The sequence below is a fragment of the Gossypium hirsutum genome, chromosome D07 (assembly GCF_007990345.1).
Source record: "Gossypium hirsutum isolate 1008001.06 chromosome D07, Gossypium_hirsutum_v2.1, whole genome shotgun sequence".
In the NCBI taxonomy this organism is placed as follows: Eukaryota; Viridiplantae; Streptophyta; class Magnoliopsida; order Malvales; family Malvaceae; genus Gossypium; species Gossypium hirsutum.
The window spans coordinates 21,036,598-21,056,954 of record NC_053443.1 but is presented as its reverse complement, the minus strand read 5'-3'; the positions used below and the strand labels follow the sequence as shown (position 1 = coordinate 21,056,954).

The 20,357-nt window shown below is 31.0% G+C and overlaps 2 protein-coding genes across 2 annotated transcripts; one reads left to right on the top strand and one right to left on the bottom strand.

Moving 5' to 3' along the window:
* Positions 1 to 4,216: 4,216 nt before the first annotated feature.
* LOC121219086 (ubiquitin-40S ribosomal protein S27a) lies at positions 4,217 to 5,014 on the top strand. Its single transcript, XM_041096666.1, has one exon. It carries the CDS (start codon positions 4,364 to 4,366, stop codon positions 4,832 to 4,834), a length of 471 nt encoding a protein of 156 aa, XP_040952600.1. The 5' UTR covers positions 4,217 to 4,363; the 3' UTR covers positions 4,835 to 5,014.
* Positions 5,015 to 15,495: 10,481 nt separating this feature from the next.
* On the bottom strand, positions 15,496 to 17,063 carry LOC107954386 (short-chain dehydrogenase reductase 3b). Its single transcript, XM_016889928.2, has 2 exons — positions 16,437 to 17,063; positions 15,496 to 16,349 (listed from the first exon to the last, which is right to left on the bottom strand). The coding sequence occupies exons 1-2, from the start codon at positions 16,448 to 16,450 to the stop codon at positions 15,569 to 15,571; spliced, it is 795 nt and encodes a 264-aa protein (XP_016745417.1). The 5' UTR covers positions 16,451 to 17,063; the 3' UTR covers positions 15,496 to 15,568.
* Between the last annotated feature and the right edge of the window lie 3,294 nt (positions 17,064 to 20,357).

Below are 20,357 nucleotides of genomic sequence, written 5' to 3'. Positions count from 1 at the left end.
AGAACACAGGTTCAAGTCTGAGAAATCACATTATTGAAAAGGGTAATTTCGAACTTTGGATATGCATCCAAAAATAGATATCTAAATACCAAAAATATATTCAACTACAATATTCTTTAAACAATCTAAAAATTCAATTTATTTTCTGGAATTATAAACATTATTCAAATATTTTAATTTTTTTTAAAAAATTCATAAAATTTTAAACAATATAGAAAATTCCAAAAGCAACCAAAAATTGATACTTTTAAAAATCATGAATTTTTAAACTATAAAATGCAAACATTTATTTAAAAACTATAAAAGGAATTCTTAAAATTTTGAAAATTCAAAAAAAAAGAAAAAAACTTTATAAAGATCTTAAAATTTGGATTTTGGACAAAGACAGCTTGTTTTGGGTTATTATTTTTCAGAATTTTATGACTTTTTAAAAAATTAGATTGATTTTAGAATTTAAACGGATTTTTAAGAACTTTTTTAAATTTATATATTTTTACATTTTTATGATTTAAAAATTAATAATTAGAAAAAAAACTTGATTTTTTAGATCTTTGGATTCTTGGTTTTATATTTTTTTATTTTATAAAAAATTTAAAATGTTTTAAATGTTTTTAGTTCTGATTATATGTTATTATCATATCTACTTTTTTATATAATGTCTAGAACCATCTATCGTTTCTCTTCAACTCTTAAATAGGAGGATAATGCGTTTTAACGCACTCAAACTAACATCCTCCTGCACTGAGAACAATGTCAATGTCAATCGAGTTAATATACAATTGACTAAAAATATAATATTTGTTAAACTCTATAAAAATGATAATATGTGTATGGCATATCATCTAATGTTTTTTTAAAAGACTTTATTAATGTTTTGGCCCCTAAATTATACTCATTTTCAATATTAATATATATTTCTTGTCTCATCTTGATACTCAAGTTTGCGGTTAAGATTTTCAATCCAAAATGTGAAATGACCTTAAAAAAAATAGAAACCCAATCAGATTGCGCCACTAATTTTTCTATTGTAAATATATACAATTTTTTATTAAATATACACATAAACTTAAATATATATAAATAAAAAATAAATATATAAAAATTTTGAAAATCCAAAAATTTTATGACTAAATATTTTTAATTGTTCATCTCAACACCAAAAATTGAAACCCATTAATTCCATTAAATAATTAAATATTTTAAATAAAAATCCAAAAAATTATGGGTTGATCTTCTACTTCCTCTTCGTTATAACATTACCATTATAATAAATACGAAAATGGCATAAGATCCTAATTAATTATAAGAATAGGTCATTTTTTACAGTAAATTTAGGTACCGCCACATCATCAAGTGGCATCACCCTAAATTTTTTTCGTACTGTCGTTAATCTCGATGAAGTAAAAAATAATTTTTTAACCGTTGTCGCTAAGTGGTCAGGCGACACCCAAAAAAATACCAGTATTTTGTAAATACAAAACATAAACTATACAAATACAAAAAAAAAATTATGCTGGTGTTGCCTGACACATTTGCGACACCAATATTATTTTAAAAAAATGGCCTAACAAAAAAAGAGAGTTGAAAAAGCCAGGGGAAGGGGAAAAAGTTGTTTTGGTGTCACCTGGCACATTGGCGGAAGTATCAAAAAATCAGTGTTAAAGCTAGAGCCATGTGCTTCCCATTAGACATCTCGACAAAGTCCTTGTCAATAGAGTTTAACCCCATTAGCTACCATAACAATTAGTGGAGTAGATTGTTCTACTAGAATAGTCGACCTCCTAGCCACCCTAGAGTCTAGGAAGTTGTGCGTGCTTCAAGAGTCTACCAAAAAAATCATCTAAACCTGGAAAATGTAAGCTGAGACCCTTGGAGAGCATGTAAGGACAAAATCGGTGAAGTAGGTTATGTGTCTTGATCATTGGTTCCAACTGCTCCGTACAATCCTGGAACTCTTCAATAGTTAGATTCTTAATATCACCTTCACTATCTCGTAGAGCCTTGATTACCAATTGGAATAACTGTGACTTGACACATTTGTGGCCTGGTGTGTATTTGGAAGCACACCAAAATCAAAGTCCCTTTTTCCTCCTCTCATCCATTTCAACTTGGGATAGAGATTTGACAGGGGATCTTTAACTCACAAGATAAGTAGACTATTCTCCAATTCCTGCTACCCCACTTGAATATTGATGCACCTTGGTATTAGGTAACAATGGTTTAAACTATCCTATGCTACTACCTATAGCAACACTCTTTTTTTTTATATATAGTTTCATCAATATGCCTTCCACTTCTCTAGCCAATAAGTACCCCTCCACCAAGTTCTAAGGTTTAAATAACCTTAAATATTGACCAACCTTGGGTTTCAGGTTGTTGATAAAAATACTCAAGGCGTAGATCTCTGGCAGTTGTAGCTAACTTAATAAGCTTACAAAGTGATCATGGAAAAGATCCACAGAGCCTTGCTATTTGAGGGTAACTAACTCAAACATGGGAGATATACAGGTGTCAGATCAAAATCTTTCATGTAATCCTCGAGCATAAGTCTCCCAAGTTAGGTGATGCAAACCCCATTATCTTTGCACAAAGAAGCGATGTCAATCCAAAGCCTTCCCATCTAAGTGAAGCATCACCATCTCACCTTAGCTAGGTCTCCCACACATTCAGCTTTAAAAAACTGCTAAAGCTTAGCCCACCAACTTTTAAAGTCTACTCCATCAAAACATGGACAATCTAACCTCAAAAGTTTGTTTGTTGGCTCAATTTGAACTACTCGAGGAGATGTGTTCATATGTTCGAGAGTCTGACATCGAAGTTAGAGCTAAATGCCTCTGAAGGATGGCCTCCTAAAATGCATTTTCCCTTGTCTACCCTAGCTCCTATAGCACTAGCTGATGGTGACTGGCCAAAATACTATTCAAAGAATGAATGAAGTTATGAACGAATATCACCTTTGATATTTTTATTAAGTCCTTCAAATGCGAGTCGATCTTGGTGTCAATTCGAGAAACCTCTAACTGCAACTGAGATAGCTCCTGTAGCATCTATCTTATTTCCTTTTGAAGTTTGGTGGTGATGCCTTCATTAGCCATGAGGAAATAGTGGCTCTGATACATTGTAACGAAAATAATAGAAAAATTGCAAAAGAAACAAAGAGAAAGAGTGAGAGAATTAGAGAGAAAGAGACTGAGAATTCTGTTAATGAAATTGCTTAATCACCCTATTTTCCCTTATTGGTGCCTTAAAGGTGTCAGAATAATGACTTCAAAACAACTTGGCACTTATTAGTCCATGTGTTCTCCAAACCGCGTTGTTTCACTTAAACAGTTACTGACCATCAAAACGAGTCGTTTTATACCGACCCATTTAAAAAAATGCACCTTATTCTTAAAATGAAAAGACTCAAGATGCAACATTTTTACAATAATTAAAATAACTGAAAATAACATAATTATAAAGACACTTGTGACGCTCGACTGGTGCTCGATTGCTACTAGACTTTTCTTCCGTAACACATGGTGAGGTGACGATCTTAATTGGAAAAATTTTTCTTCTTTTTACAACCGGTGTGGGCATTAAGATTTGGGGTTAAATGGAATATGACACATTAGTTTAAGTATCACAATTGATAAAAAAAAGTTTAGGTACTCTTTAGTAAAATGGGTATAGATCAGGAGATAAATTTTTTAATTAAGGCTTCTTTATAAAATTTAAAAACACAATTTATTTTTTGAAATTATAAAAATTACTTTTAAGAATTATTTTTAGGAATTTTTTTAAATTTGATGAAAAATTCATAAAATTTTAAAATATATATCAAAAACTCCGAAGGAAAAAAAATTGATAATTTTTAAAATATTCAAATTTTAAATTATAAAATGCGGAAATTTATTTAAAAATTATAAAAAAATATTAAAGAAATCCTTAAAATGATCAAAATGTCAAAAAGAAAGTCTAAAAAATAAAATTTTGTAAAACTCTAAAAAGATCTTAAAATTTGGTATTGGATAAAGATAACTTGGGTATGGGTTATTTAAGATTATTTTTAGAAATTTAAGGGAGTTTTTTTAAAAAAAAAATTATTTTAAATTTTTTTGTGTGGAATCAATTTGACTCAATATCAAGCATTATATGTACGTTTTCTTACCGAATTATTTTCACATGATAAATTGAGTCAATTAGTAGTCCACAAAAAGCCCAAAACCCTAGAAAGAGCAGGGGCAATTACGTACTTTCAATCTCACATCCCAACCCTCTAACAAAACCCTAATCCCACATTTCACATCCTCAGTCATCTCCCATTTTGAAACCCTAGCCGACCCCCCGCCCCAATTCTCTGCATCGTCACCTCCACATCAAGATGCAGATCTTCGTCAAAACCCTGACGGGGAAGACCATAACCTTAGAGGTTGAGTCCTCCGATACAATCGACAACGTCAAGGCCAAGATCCAAGACAAGGAGGGCATCCCACCCGACCAACAGCGCCTTATCTTCGCCGGGAAGCAGCTCGAAGACGGCCGCACCTTAGCCGACTACAACATCCAGAAGGAATCCACTCTCCACCTCGTCCTCCGTCTCAGGGGCGGCGCCAAGAAGAGGAAGAAGAAGACCTACACCAAACCCAAGAAGATCAAGCACAAGAAGAAGAAGGTCAAGCTCGCAGTGCTCCAGTTCTACAAGGTGGATGAGTCCGGGAAGGTTCAGAGGCTGAGGAAAGAGTGTCCTAATGCGGAGTGTGGGGCCGGGACTTTCATGGCTAATCATTTTGATAGGCACTATTGTGGTAAGTGTGGGCTCACTTACGTTTACCAGAAGGCTGGTGGAGACTGAGTAGCGTCCGGCTCCACCTTCTGTAAAAAAAAACCGAATCAATAGTTCATTTTTATCAGTATGAGTAGCATTCATATTCATAATATTTGGACCTTTTTTATTTATTTCTAATGTTATGATACTTTAGATATGATTTTCGACTTCTGCTTACCAATTTGAATTGAATTATGGGTTTTTCTACTTGTTTTTGTTTGGCTGATGACCTTTGTATATGCTTTATTTATGTTATTTTGGGCTCGGTGGATTGGTGAATTTGGATATTTCCAAGCACCGTGAATCATTTTATCTATATCTCCTACCTTTGTTGGGTATTATTTGAATGTTTAACGATGGTAAAGTGTAACGATTGCACTAGAATGCTTGCTATTTCTGACCAAAGCCGTTGTTTGCTATACGTGCCATGTATGTTATGGGGTTTAGCAGCATTATGATGTTGAGGGGGCTGGAACTCTGAGCAAATATGCTAAGTAGATGGCCGAGTTGCACAAGTCTGGTATGTTGAAAATGAAGTCAGAGAAAAACAAGCACTTATTGTCTGTTGCCTAGGGCCAGAATACCAATGGAATTATGGAACATCAATGGGGTTTAGTCAAAGAAAATACTTATTGTCTGTTGCCCGAGTCTTTTTTACTGGCTTGTTAATTTGCTCTCTCAACTCCATACCATTATAGAATTTGTTTTCATTAGGTTTATCGAAAGAAATATTTCAAGCTAGAACTTGTGATGAATGTGAAGCATCATTTGCTTTGGTGGAGGATATGGAAACAGTAGATAAATGGTACCTTCTGGTGTTATTTATGAAATGGTTTACCTGTAGGAAAATGAGACCTTAAAGTGTATTTCTTCTGTCTGTTTATGATGAGTATGAAGAGTGGGAAAATGGATGGAGTTGAAGTTTTCCTTCACATTCTAGTTTATATCATCCTGAGTTTCAACTTTCACCACTATCGGATTGGAGTCCAAGGCTTTAAGCAACATCCAAATCAGATTGCTCTAATGTTACTATTATGTTTTTTCATGCCCAGCTTATTCTGCAATAAGCTTTAACGGGCCTTTTGTGTTTGGATGAGCATTCGGGTAACTGAATTGATTATAATATAAAATAATCGAATTGGACCATAATTGACTTGGACCATAATTGGCTTAACATGACTTATGGCTTGATTAATAGTGCTTAAAAAAACACTTTTGGCTTGAAAACACTGATGAAGAAAAGCTGTGTTAAGCAAATTATTTTTAGTTGAATTCTTTTAGCTTTTCAAAAGTGTTTTGAAAAAGGAAAAATATTTTTCCTCTCCCAAAAGTACTTTTGGTGTTTAATTACATTTTCACTCCTCTAATAACATAGTTCTTTTCTTTCTTTTCTTCTTGGTGTTTAATTATAAATGTGTTAAAATCATTAATTAAAAATAAAAAATTATTTTTTAAAATAAGACAAATGTGTTAATATCTAATTACAAATATTTAATAATTATATTTAAATATTTAAAATATAGTTTATATATTCTAATTAAATTTTATAAACAATTGATATTTATTGTTTAAAAATATTTAAAATTTAAAATTTATATATTAAAATATTGACAAGAAGTTATAATAAATTAATTTTTTTATATTATTACTAAAATATAATAATATTAACTAATTTAAACATTATTTTTCAAAAGTACTTTTTGACAGAATGCTAAACACTCAAATCTTAAAACAAACTTTTCAAAAATATTTCTCAAAAGTACTTTTTCACCACATTTTTCAAAAGTATTGCTAAACAAGCTCTTAATCGAATTAAATTTTTTTAATTCATTATTTCCCTTTAATAAAGATAAAAATATCAATTTTAAGACCAACAAAAATATATCAAATTAAATAATCACAATCCAAAATAAAATAAAAGCTTTTGAAGCCTGTATTACACAGGTCTATGCATAATATTAATCCTTTTTTTAGTAATATTTTAGATTCATTAAACAAATAACTTATTAAAATAGTCAATTTTGTTTGCTTCAAGTTATATTTTTGTAATAGCCCGATTTTAGGCCTAGTCGGAACAGTGGTTTCGGGACCACAAATCCGACGAGAAAAAAAAAATGTAATGGCCTGAATTTTCAGAGGTGTCGGAACGGTGATTTGAGATCACTAAATTCGAAAAATGGGTAGAAAATATTATTAATTTAGTAAGTTAAATGTGAAGTTAGGAAAATTTTTGAAATAGTGAATAGTGCACTAGAAATAAATATTAAAATAATTAGAATCGAAATGAGGTATCAAGACCTCAGAGATTTTAAACCGAGCCATAAATATTTTTATAAATATTTATGGAGTGTTAAAAAGTTAGTATTAAAGTTTCGTTAAGAAATTTTAAAGTTCCGATAATTAATTGAACAAAAAGGACTAAATTGTAACAAATGCAAAATTTTGGAAAATGATTAAATAGCTTAAATGATAAAAGGAAGAGGGGTTAAAAGGTAAATAGACCCAAGGTATATTTGGGCTGGACGGCAAAGGCATGAAATCAGCAAGAAAGTAAGAAGGATTAAGGGCAAAATTGGAATATTGCAAAATTTGCTTAATAAAGTTAGGACCAAAGAGGAATTATCTAGATTTCTCTTCATTTTTCTGAATTCTCATCAGCTAAAACACCATGGAAGGGCTTCTTCAAGCTGGTTCTTCATATTTTTATTACAAGTAAGTTCAATTCTTGACTATTTCTTGAAATTTTTGTATTTTTATGACTTTTACAATTAGGCCCACTTGTTAAATTCATTAGTTTTTGATTTTATGAAAGAAGTTGAAAGTTGATATGAATATGTGCTGGAATTATATGATGATTTATCATGAAATTAGAGCTTTAAATTGTTCATATGCTGATTTTATTGAAAGAATTGAATAGAAAGTGAATGTTTGGGGCCTAATAGTAAAAGAGTTTGAAGATAGTGTTATATGTGGAAATTCTGAATTTCAATAGTTGTGTAACAACTTATAATGTCTAGGAAAAGTATTAATTGAGAAAATTATATTAATTGAGGGGTTAATTGATAAAGGACCGAATTGTATAAACTGTGAAATTTGGGGTAAAATGGAAATCAACATTTTGCACTAAAGCAGTTTTGGACAACAGCAGTAGTGTAATTTTGAAAAATCACCAAAAATTGTAGAGATTGAATTAGAGGATGAATAAAATATGAAACTAAATCTTATTGAGTCTAGTTTCTTATAAAAGAAACGGTGTGAGCAATGAAATTGTAAATTATGAGATATAATAGATTTTGTGAGACAAGGTCAGAATGAATTCGAGTTCCTCTGTTCTGACTTTAGAAAATCATTAAAAATTGTACAAAAATTATTATGAGTTATAATTTATATGGTTAGAATCATTAATGAGTCTATTTTTAGAAGAAACAAACAAAAACATCATCCAAATTCTGTAAAATGAGATAATTAATTTTTAGTTAATAGTGGTCGGAACTGTCAGACAGCGAAACAAGAGAAAATTTAAAGAATAAACTGTACTATTTGGCTGAACCAAAAATTCTGAAAATTTTATGGTATGAAGATATGTGAGTCTAGTTTCAGGGAAAATTAACGGATCTTAATTTGGAGCTCTGTAGTTCCGGATAAAAATAATTTAGTAAGTCTGACTCGGATAAACAGTTTTGAATATACATGTGAGTGAATAGTGAAATTATAGCTAATGTTGTTTAAGTGTGTTATACACATTAAGGATGTGGAATGGAGAGGAGGAGGAAAATTGGGAAATATATGAATGATTTGTGTATAATTGGTCATATGCTTGATTTTAATTGATAAACGATGAAATAGAAATGATGCTTATATTTGTGTATTATTGGTCATGGTTTAAGCTCATGTGTGAAAATAAAAGTTTCATAGTATGTGTGTATGGTATATTCGGTATATGATTTGGCATGAAATAATGTCATGAATGGTTTATGAATTAACACATGTTGGTAAGCCTGATACATGAATAAATGTTGTGCTCATCCATGCTTATAATGCTTATGCTATAAGTGTATTTGACTAACATATTTGGTGTATATGCTTAGAATTTGGCCAAGTAGTGGCTAGATTATGCCACGTTAAATTTATAAGTTATGCATTGAAATGGTTTATCGTGTGGTTAGTTCCAAAAAGAGTCATGTTTAAATACACTAGCTTGCAACTATGGTTGAAAGATATGCTTATATCTTGTGTGATGTGCATAGAAACAAGTGTGGAAAGATAATGAAATAATAAGTTCATATGGCTGAAATTTAATGATTAAATGTTAATTTCATGAATTATATAATGTATGATGAAATGTATTCATTTTTGAAATGAGAATAAAATAAAAATGTGAAAAAAATCGAATAAATGATCAAATTAAGCGGAATGCCGGATTTGAGTACTTCTGATCAAGAGATAAAGTGATAAGTGGTAACTTTAGCTACACTTATCTGATCAAGTGAAAAAGTGATAAGTGCTACACTTATTTGATCAAGAGACAAAGTGATAAGTGGTAGCTTTAGCTACACTTATCTGATCAAGTGAAAAAGTGATAAGTGCTATACTTATCTGATCAAGTGACAAAGTGATAAGTGTTAGCCTTAGCTACACTTATCTAATCAAGTGAGAAAGTGATAAGTGATAGCCTTAGCTACACTTATCTGATCAAGTGACAAAGTGATAAGTGGTAGCCTAGCTACACTTATCTGATCAGGGACAAGTGATAAGTGATCATACGTAAGACCATAGTTATACTATGGCAAAGTGAAAGTGAAGTACTCAATTTTCCGTAACCGTTCCCTAATTTGATTAAGGATGGTAAGTGACAAAAGGACCCAAAAGAATTAAAGTAAATGGATAAGTGGTAGTGTATTTATATCAGGACGATGTTGTTATTCAAGCTAAAGTGATATTTTCATTGCAAAATTGAGAATTTCATAAATGTGTTATTGAATGGTATAATCAATAAACATTGAGTTAAATGGTAAATACGTATTAGTGTTGAACTTGATGTCATTGAATTGTACGTGAATTAAATGGAAATTGGTAGTGATATGATCTAAATCGTGAGCATGAGAAATTGCGAATTGAAGGAAATGGAAATGAAGCATTGAATTGCATGAGTATGTATCGGGTCTCGTAAGCCCTAATTATTATGATTATAACATTTTGAGGATATATTGTGAAAGTTATAGGAGCATGTTAATTATTTTGAAAGTTTTAATTTAGATGAAATTTTATAACTCGGTTAAATACGTTTACAAGTGCATGTGTTTTGGTAATGCCTCGTACCCTATTCCGGTATTGAATACGGGTAAGGGGTGTTACAATTTTAGTCATTTATATTTGAAATGTTACATTTTAGTCACTTACTTTATCATGTTGTAACATTTTAGCCATTAAGCCATTAATGGTCATTAACGGTATAACAATAAGCTGACGTGGCACGTTAAATTGTCATTTCAAACGAAAATTTTAGGTTAAATTATAAAATTGGTCCCTATATTTTTTCGTTTTAAGCAATTTAATTTTTTTTCTTTTATGTTCTTTTAACTTTCTTTTTTTTCCATTCTCTTCCGCTTCTTTCTCTGTTTTCCTCCCTTCCCTATTTTTTAACGTAGTTTTTCTATGCTTTCCATTTGTTAAAACTAGTCCCTATATTTTTATTTTTTTTGATCAAATTTTTTCTTTATTTTCCTTTTAGTTTTTCTTTAAAACTAGTCTCATATTCTTTATTGCATAAATATAATCTTTGCCCACCAAATAAACCAAATTATTATTTCTTTCGCATGATTCCTAAATTGAATTTCAATCAAAACCAAATATAAATAATTTTTAACCAAATCCCGATTTGAGTATAACCTAATTTTGAAACTAAAATCGGATCTAACTAATCAATATAAAAAAAAATCATATCTTTAATCAAATCTAAGCATAAATTGAATTATCTTTAAGCAAATGATAAAATTGATCTAAACCTTCTTGGATATTCCCAAGCAAGCTTGATTGGAAGCTGAGCATAGATGTAATGGCCCAAATTCAAAGTTATCGGAATAGTGGTTTCGTAACCACAAATCCGATTTAAAGATAAATTTATTTTAATATTTTTGCATGAATATTGATATGATATGAAAATCGTATGAAAATATCGATAGTAAAATTTTACCGATTTAGTGGTTAGTTAGAAAAAGAAATTATTGAAGAAATTGGGTAAAAATAAGGTATCGAGACCTTGATCTCGTAAAACCGAGTCAAAAATAATTTTATAAATAATTATGAAATATTAGTAATATGGTATAAAAATTTCGTTAGAAAATTTTAATGTTTGGATAGTCAATTACGTAAAAAGGACTAAATTGAAAAGGTGTAAAAGTTACTAGAAGGATTAAATAGCTCAATTGTTAAATGAGGAGGGACATAAATTGCAAATAATCCCAAAAGAAGATATTTTGGGCGGCATATGTTGAGAAAAATCAGGAGAATTGAAGAATTAAGGGTAAAATTGGAATATTGCAAAAATTACTTTAAAAGTTAGGACTAAAGTGGAATATCTAGAATTCTCTTCATATTTTCTGCATTCTCATCAGCCAAAAACGTCCCAAGGGTTTCTTCAAGCTGGTTTTTCATAATTTTTGCACCAAGTGAGTTAATCCTTGCATTTTTCTTATAATTTTTGTGTTTCTAAGACTTTTACAACTAGGTCCTATTACTAAATTCATTAGTTTTTGATTTCATGGATGAAATTGAAAGTCACTATGGTTGAGTGCTGTAATTTCATGATGAAATAGCATGAAAGTGAAGCTTTAATTTGTTTATGAAATGATTTTATTAGGTAATTTCAATAGAAATTGATTTATAGGACCTAATTGTGAAAATGTTTGGAATTAAAGTATAGTGCTAAAATTCTGATTTCCAAAGGTTATAAAGTAGTTTAAAGTGATGGGATAAAGTGTTAATTGAGAAAAATCAGCTCAATTGAGAGGTTAATTGAGCAGGGATGAAATTATCATTTATTGAAAGTTTAGGGAAAAATGGTAATTAATATCATACATTAAAACAGTTTTGGACAGCAACAGTAGTCCAATTTTGAAAAATCACCAAAAATTGTAGAGATCGAATTAGAGGATGAATAAAATATGAAATTAAATCTTATTGAGTCTAGTTTCTCATAGAAGAAATGGTTTAATCAATGGAATTGTAAATCATGAGATATAATAGATTTTGTGATACAAGGTCAGAATGAATTCGGGTTCCCCTGTTCTGACTTTGGAAAATCATTAAAAATTGTACAAAAATGATTATGAGTTATAATTTATATGGTTAGAATCCTTAATGAGTCTATTTCTAGAAGAAACAAGTGGAAACATCATCTGAATTCTGTACAATGAGATAATTAATTTATAGTGAAGAGGGGTCGGAACTGTCAAACAATGAAACAGGGGAAACTTTAAATAATAAACTGTACTTATTGGCTACACCAAAAATTCTGAAAATTTTATGGTAAGAAGATATGCGAGTCTAGTTTCAGGAAAAATTAACGGATCTTAATTTGGAGTTCCGTATCTCAAGATATAAATAATTTAGTGACTGTGACTAAGTAAGACAGCTTTGAATGCACTATAAATAATAATGGAATTATAGAGAATCTTACACATGAACATGAAATGTATTAGATTAATGATTAAATTTATTTATTTAGATCCAGAAAGTTCAAATACGAAGCTAGATCGAGGAAAAGAAAAAGTTCGGGATTAGTAGATTTTTTTGTTTACGAACAAGTATCGAGGTAAGTTCGTGTAACTTGAATTATATTCTTAAATGCTTAAAATGTTTGTTATTGATGTGAAAATGAGTTGGATGTTTATTGTATGATAATTGATGAAGTATTGATATTCTTGATGAAAAGAAAAAATAAATCCCAGTTGAATGGAAGGAAAATTCGATGGATCTCTGAAAAAGAATTGACGGTAAAAAGGATCTAGCCCGGACGGGTGATCCTATCCTGATATAGCCCTCCCGAAGAATATGTGGAAAATAGATTTAGCCCGGACGGGTAATCCAAATTAGGGTCTGAATTTAGCCTGGACTGGTAATTCAAATCCAAGCTCATTAGAGTAATTGTCGTTGCAGGGGATTTAGCCTGGACTGGTAATCCCGACAATACTCTATGAGTTTATATTACAGGGGATTTAGCCTGGACTGGTAATCCCGCTGTAAGGATGAGGTTCGCGGGAGTGTGCTATCTGAAATGGAAATGTGCGCACATGAATATGAATTGACGGACCCGGATTTGTACACTTAGGTGTACCCCTGAAAATCCATCGAAATTCCAAGTAGTTTAACGGGATAAATATGGAAAAATAACAAGGAAATGGAAATCATGGAATTGATGAGCTCATCAATCATGGTATAAATTATTGATACATGGAAATTATTGGACTAATTTGAATGTTGAGTTTGTGCATGATAGGGGAATAATGTATTGAATGGATGTATGAATGTTTATTGCATTGTATAAAAAAAATATTAGGTAAGTATAATTCCTGTTACATGAGCTTACTAAGCACAAAGTGCTTACCCTGTTTCTTTTTCCCCTGTTTGTAGAGTTAAGAGCTTGGAGGTTGGATTTGGTCAGAGACACATCACACTATCAACCTCAAGATCTCGGTACATAAAGAAACTTATTTTGGAAATCAATGGCATGTATAAGCTAGTAAAGTAGATGTTAATGTGGAATGAATGTACGGTTAGCCATTAATATGGCTAACAAATTTTGGTTTTGGTATGTGATAAGATTATCTTATGAATACGGTAAATCTATCTTGAAAATATTTTGAAATGGCTTGGTTGTGTTGGATTGGTCTCGGTTTTAAAATTTTAGGGAAGAGTAGATATTTATAAACGGGTTATATTGAGTTAAAAAAAATTTATTCAGTAAAATCTGGTAATACCTCGTATCCTATTCCGGCGACGGATATGGGTAGGGGGTGTTACAATAGATGAACTGAAGAGAGAAAGAAGCATGGAACCAAACTAGTTTGGGTAAAATTGAGGGTAGTTTCGTATGGTGGTCATTTTACTCATTGAGAGTGTAGAGCTCGTTTGAAGAATCCGTGAAACAAGATAGTTTCAAGAGGATGAGAATGTTGCAAGTAAGGTAGATAAGGTGGTTGTGGGGGTTGTTTAGGAGGTTGAGGGAATGGGCTTGGGAAACTTTGTTGAGAGTAGATTGCCATAAGTCACGACTGACGAGGTCTTCGAGTGAGACGAGCTCTTCGAGTGAGACGAGCTTGTAGACTAAGTCATTGAGAGGCCCAACTTGATTCGTTAAAGCATTGATGGATGATGAGGGTTTGTAATTGTGGGGTGAGAATATGCGAAACAAGTTTTATTTTGGTTTCAGCTTTCGCCTTTTTTTTTCCATAAGTATAAAAAAGTTTTAAAAAATAGAAAACATAGAAAAACTACGTTAAAAGAAATGTAGAAGGGAGGAAAATAAGGGAGAAATGGAAGAGAATGGAAAAAAAATAAAAAAAAAAGGTTAAAAGAACATAAAAAAATCAAATTGCTCAAAACGGAAAAAATATAGGGGCCAATTGTATAATTTAACCTAAAAGTTTTGTTTGAAATGATGATTTAAAGTGCCACGTCAGCTTATTGTTACATCGTTAACGATAATTAAAGGCTAGACAAACAAAAGTGACTATTTTAGTAGTTTACCCTAAAAATTATTATATTTTATATCATTTATATTATAGTTATAAAAATATTTTAATAATGTGAACCTCATGTGTTGGCTTGATGAACAAGGTGTTCATCGTCCCAAGTATAACCTAGGTTTGAATCGTGCTAATCACGTTGTTGTTAGGGCTTTACCCTAAATTTTTTAATATAAGGGTATAATTGTTACTTTCAAACTATTTATTACCTATTTGGTAATATTATTTTACCAACCAAGCAATGTCTATTCAATTCAATTATTATGCTTATTATATTTTATTGAAGCTCTGTTCCATTCCCGCATAATAATATTTCATTCTCATAGAATACAATTTCATTCTATTTTAGTGAACCAAACCCGTTGTTAATGTTTTATTGGCTGTTTTCTAACCTTGAATAAATAGCATTTGTTTTTTTGGTAGTTGTTCAATGTATATTTTAATATTTTTTAAATTGGGTCGATGTTCATTGGCTTGCTACTCCGATCGATCCGATTAAAAATTTATTAAAAATTAAAATAAATAATTTTGATTCAATTGGTTTTTTTACTCGGCTCAACCAATCCGTACTGATTCTCGATCTGATCTGGTTGAAACAATATTGTTATATTGTAGTTGTTGTTGAATTAATGTGCCAGTCTTCTTGGCTTCAGCTTCAAGTTTTTTAATCATCATTAGTGGTATAGAACTGTGGCTTATTGACCCAATTTGCTAGCTCCATGCTTCTATACTTCAACCCTCCCACATTCAAGGAAGGTTATTTCATTCTTTTACTTAAACAATAAAAAAAGTTTCAGGAAACAATTGAGATTTTGGCAGACAAGACTGATGGATTTGTGAATATAATATATATATATAACATATAGATATGTCCCCGTGTGTGTGTGTGTTTGCAGATTACAAGGAAAATGCACATGCAATGTGCCGGTCGAACTTGGCTGATAAAGTTTTAAATAGGAGCCGAATTAATGGCCAATCTTTATTAAATATTGCGTTCTAACAGTGATGACTAGCATTAGTTATGAACTTCTGGAAAACTGTAATTAACCACTGAAAAGCCTCCATCAACTGCCAAGTTTTGGCCACTGATGTAAACGGATTCATCAGAAGCAAGAAACAATGCAGCCTCCGAAATGTGTCTAGCCTTCAACACAATACCTTTCAAGTTGCTCCTGGAACAAGTATTGGCCTCTACTTCACTTGGTTCCATATCGAAAATTTTACAAGCAAGAGGCGTGGCCACTCCAAATGGAGAAACGCAATTTACTCTGATCCCGTAACCCCCTAGCTCACTACATGCTCCTCGAACAAGTCCTACAACAGCATGTTTCGATGTCGTATAACCAATCGTTGCGATTCCTCCTACACAAGATGCTACACTCGCAGTGCATATGATGGATCCGCGTATGTTTTTAGCCACCATAGCACGAGCGGCATGCTTGATCGTGGCTGCAACACCTCGAACATTTGTGGCCATGGTGTTGTCGAAGCCATTAACGTCAAGTTCCAAGATCCCAGGTAACGGTCCATAGACACCAGCATTGCTGAACAAAATGTCCAGCCTTCCATATTTCTCCACCGCGTAACTCACTGTTGCCTCTACCTGCTTCTCGTCTCTTACGTCACAGTGACAGTAACTAACCTTGTCTAGGCCGATGGATGCCGCGACTTTGTTCCCGAGATCATCTTGGACATCAGCAATGATAACAAAAGCCCCATGTTCCACAAATAACCTCACCGTCTCCTCACCAATCCCGCTGGCGGCACCAGTGATAAGAGCTACCTTACCTTCCAACCTACAACATCTCACACATAGAATGGTAACAATACAACATGTTTATACTCTACAGTATTGGAGAAACACAAAGTAAGATCTAGCATACCTTGACTTAGACATCTGAGTGAGCCTACCTGCCTGCCTGCTACAACTTTTTTTTATAAGGCGCCCCCTGGGTTCTGCTGTTTTTTTTTCCGACCTCGTGATCTTTGTGTATTTATAATCAATCGTTCGCCTTAGGGAAGTCCATGTATTATTTTAGATTTTTGTATGCAGTTAGGCAATAGTTTAGGTTGTGTAGCAAGCCGCCGGTCAAACTCAGTTGTTAAATATTTTACATAAATTGCTTTTATGTCGGCTCTGACATTTTCCTTTTGGTAAGCATCCTATTAAATATTTAATTCGCAGACAAAGACACTGATTTTTTTCTCTAATGACTTTTGCCCGAAGGGGGAATCCTCAAACTATTATGGTATGTTTTAAACAATTTATTTTGTAGTTAAATAAGTCCATAATTTATTGTTTTTACCATTAAAGCCCTGAATTTTCACTCATGTCATAATTTTATTAGCTACAAGTATCTCTCTACAAAAAACCACAGATTTGTGGGATTAAAATTCGTTTAATCTACTAAAATATTTATAAAAAAATTAGTAGATTAAAAGAGTTTCTCATTCACCTACAACCCCTTTCCCCCTAACCTCTCGATGCCTTCCCCAACTATTTTGCTTACTTCCTATCCTTTAAATTTCTTTCATACCCAATCATCTTTTATTGGAGGAAACTTCAAAAGATTCAATATTTCTACGATTTGACTAGGCTTAATTAATTAACTGATGTTGATTCTTATATTATAATAACTAGGTTGATTATTTGTTTGTGTTAAATTATAAATTATAAATTTGAAGGTCTAATCTTACTTTTTATTTTTAGAAATTTAGACCTTTAATTTACTTTTTAGATTTAGAAATTTTAGTCCAATTTTTACTACAATTAAAATTCTTCTATCAAATTTATTAGCGTGACATTTTGAAATTAAAAACAAAAATCACTTGGTAGTCATATAACAATAAAAATAACATTAAAATTTTTTATATAGATTATTTTTCTTAAAACATTCATTCGAACTCATCATGATAAATAATTTTTTTTGTTGGAATAGTGTTCTTAAAAAAATTGATGTAAGCAGTTTGGTTGAAATAGTTAAAAATGTTAAATATTTAGACCGACTAATGATATTATAAAAGTAGAATGATAAAATTATGCCAAAAATAAAGTATAAAGAAGTTTTTGTTATGAATATCTTATTAAGTGGATGTCCATCATGATCAAGATAAAGTTTTGATGTACTTTAAATTCTAATAGTTATTAGAATTAGATATCTACTTCTTTTATACTTCTTATGCCTATAAATAAAGACTCTGATGAAGCATTGTAAATCATCCCTTTGATCAATAAAGTACATTCTTTATTACTTTCATATTTTCTTTGTTCTTTATTCTCTCCGCCTCTCTTTATTTTATTACACGTTATCAGCACGATGATTTACAATTGTACAAGCATGGGTAAAGAATTGGTTTGTCAAGGTGATGACGATGATGTTAAAGATTTTCAGGTATATTTTACTATATTTTATTTATCATATCATGTTTATTATAATTGGAGACTAATCATGAAAACATGAATATATAGATTCTAATTTAAAATCCACGCATGTTTGTGATGATGATTATGAAATAAAGAATCTATTGAGACGTTTATAAGTTCGTCCTAGTAAATCTATTGCATTCCCCGAAGTGAATGTATACAAAAATATATATATATATATACTCATGGACCACTAAAAGTGTGAATATATAGTAATAAATAAGAGAACAATGAGAGTTCTCAAGATAACTTTTCAAAGGGTGAAGATAACTTATGTTATCAATGTGATATGAAAGATTATTGACCACATATGTGGCATATGCCCAAATATTTTGTTTCTGTTAATATTCTTTGAGGAATGATATGAAATTGTAGTAATGAATTCTATAATTACAAATAGAAAATATTTATATTATTTGGTATTGAAACAAACAAATATTATTCCAATATTTGATAGTACAAAATTAGATGAAAGCTCCAGAAGAGCTAATAAATCACTATCTAAAAAGCACAAAATTTATGATGGTTAATACATTACTTTTAAAAGTTATTTGTAATGGATCTCATATTGACATTGTAAATAAGGAAAATATTATATTTCATATGAATAAAAAAAGGAGATTGAGTTATTAATTTATATTTATTTTATAATCTTTGTGATATTCTTTTGTCATCATCCCTATTAAAGGGTTGAAAACAAAATATTTGATCGTGAAAGATACACTTATGACCAATAGAATATGATAATTCTATCTAAAGCTTATTATGGTTGGATGCACCTAAAGTTGCAAGTTTTTTTAAAAACTGTGAGTATAACTCTACAGTATTTAGAATAAGTTCTCAATTAAAATTATGTGATAAAATATTACTGATGAGAACTTGCAAGAGAGAAAACTTATGTATGAAAAGTTAATGGTTATGTACCTGGTGCACATCTGGAAAATAAGATCTACTCTCAAAGTTTGCTATTAATAGATTTTTAGGCATTTGAAGATTTTGGCATATTCCCTAAAGCGAATATTGCATATAATTATTTGGAAATTATATTTATTGACTTGGTGGCATTATAGACTTCACATTGATTTAGACATTTCCAGTAGTAAATGTCACAATAGTACTTATATGTGGATAAAAATTAAAAGAAATGATAATAAAATTATCAATTTGTTACAATTTAGTACACTTGAAACACATGTTAAAGTAAACCAAAAGTTTACTAATACAGATGTGTTTGCTACTTGGCGTGACCAATTAGACCATCCTGGATAGTATATGATGCGAAAATTAATTGAGAATTCATATGGACATCCATTAAAGAACCAGAAGATTCTTTAATTTAAAGAATTCACATTTGTTGCTTGTTCTCAATAAAAATTGGTTCTTAGAAACCCACTAGCTAAAGTTGAGATTTAATGTTTGGCATTTCTGAAATAAATATGGGCACATTCATCCACCATGTGGATGGTTTTGATATTATATGATTTTGGTAGATGCATCTACAAAATAACCACATGCGTTATCAACTCGCAAAATGTCATTTGCGAGATTGCTTGTTTAAATGATTAATTTCAGATTATGCAACTAAAACAATTCATCTTTCTAATGTTGGTGAGTTTACATCTCAAGTTTTCAATGATTATTGCATGCCAATTGTGATAAAAGTTGAACATCCTGTAGCTCATGTTCACACACAAAATGATTTAGTTGAATTGTTTATCAAATGCCTTCAACTAATAGCTAAATCATTACTTATGAGAAAATAAAACTTTCTATTTCAGCATGAGATTGTAAAAAAAACTTTCTATTTCAGCATGAGATTGTATTGATTTACATGTTGTACACATCAAACCAATAAATTATAAATACTCCTCATTACAAATTATTTTTGGTCAAGAGCCAAATATTTCCCATCTTACAATTTTTTGGATGTGCGGTATATGTTCCAGTTGTTCCACCACAACACACAAAGATGGGTTATTATTAGAGATTGTGAGTCTATATTTATATGAGTCTCATTATAATATTTTTGAGCTATTAATTCGATATTTAGTTATGACAAGAGTTGTCAGTTTTCCCAACATCAGGGGGAGAGAATAAAAAGCTGGATTAATAAAGTATTTGACATGAATTATAAATATCTAAGATCCTCGTATTAAACAATGTGAGCCAGAAGTTCAACAGATAATTTATTTTACAAATCAACTGCCAAATTCATTAAATCTCACACACCAGCTGAAAATGCTCCAATATGAATTAATGTCCTAATAAGGCAAACTGTTAATGCAAAAGAAAGTAATCCATGCATGAAGCGTGGAAGACCGATCAGTTCCAAAGATAAAAATCCTCGTAAAAGTAAAGAAGTAAACATTCAAGATGGTCA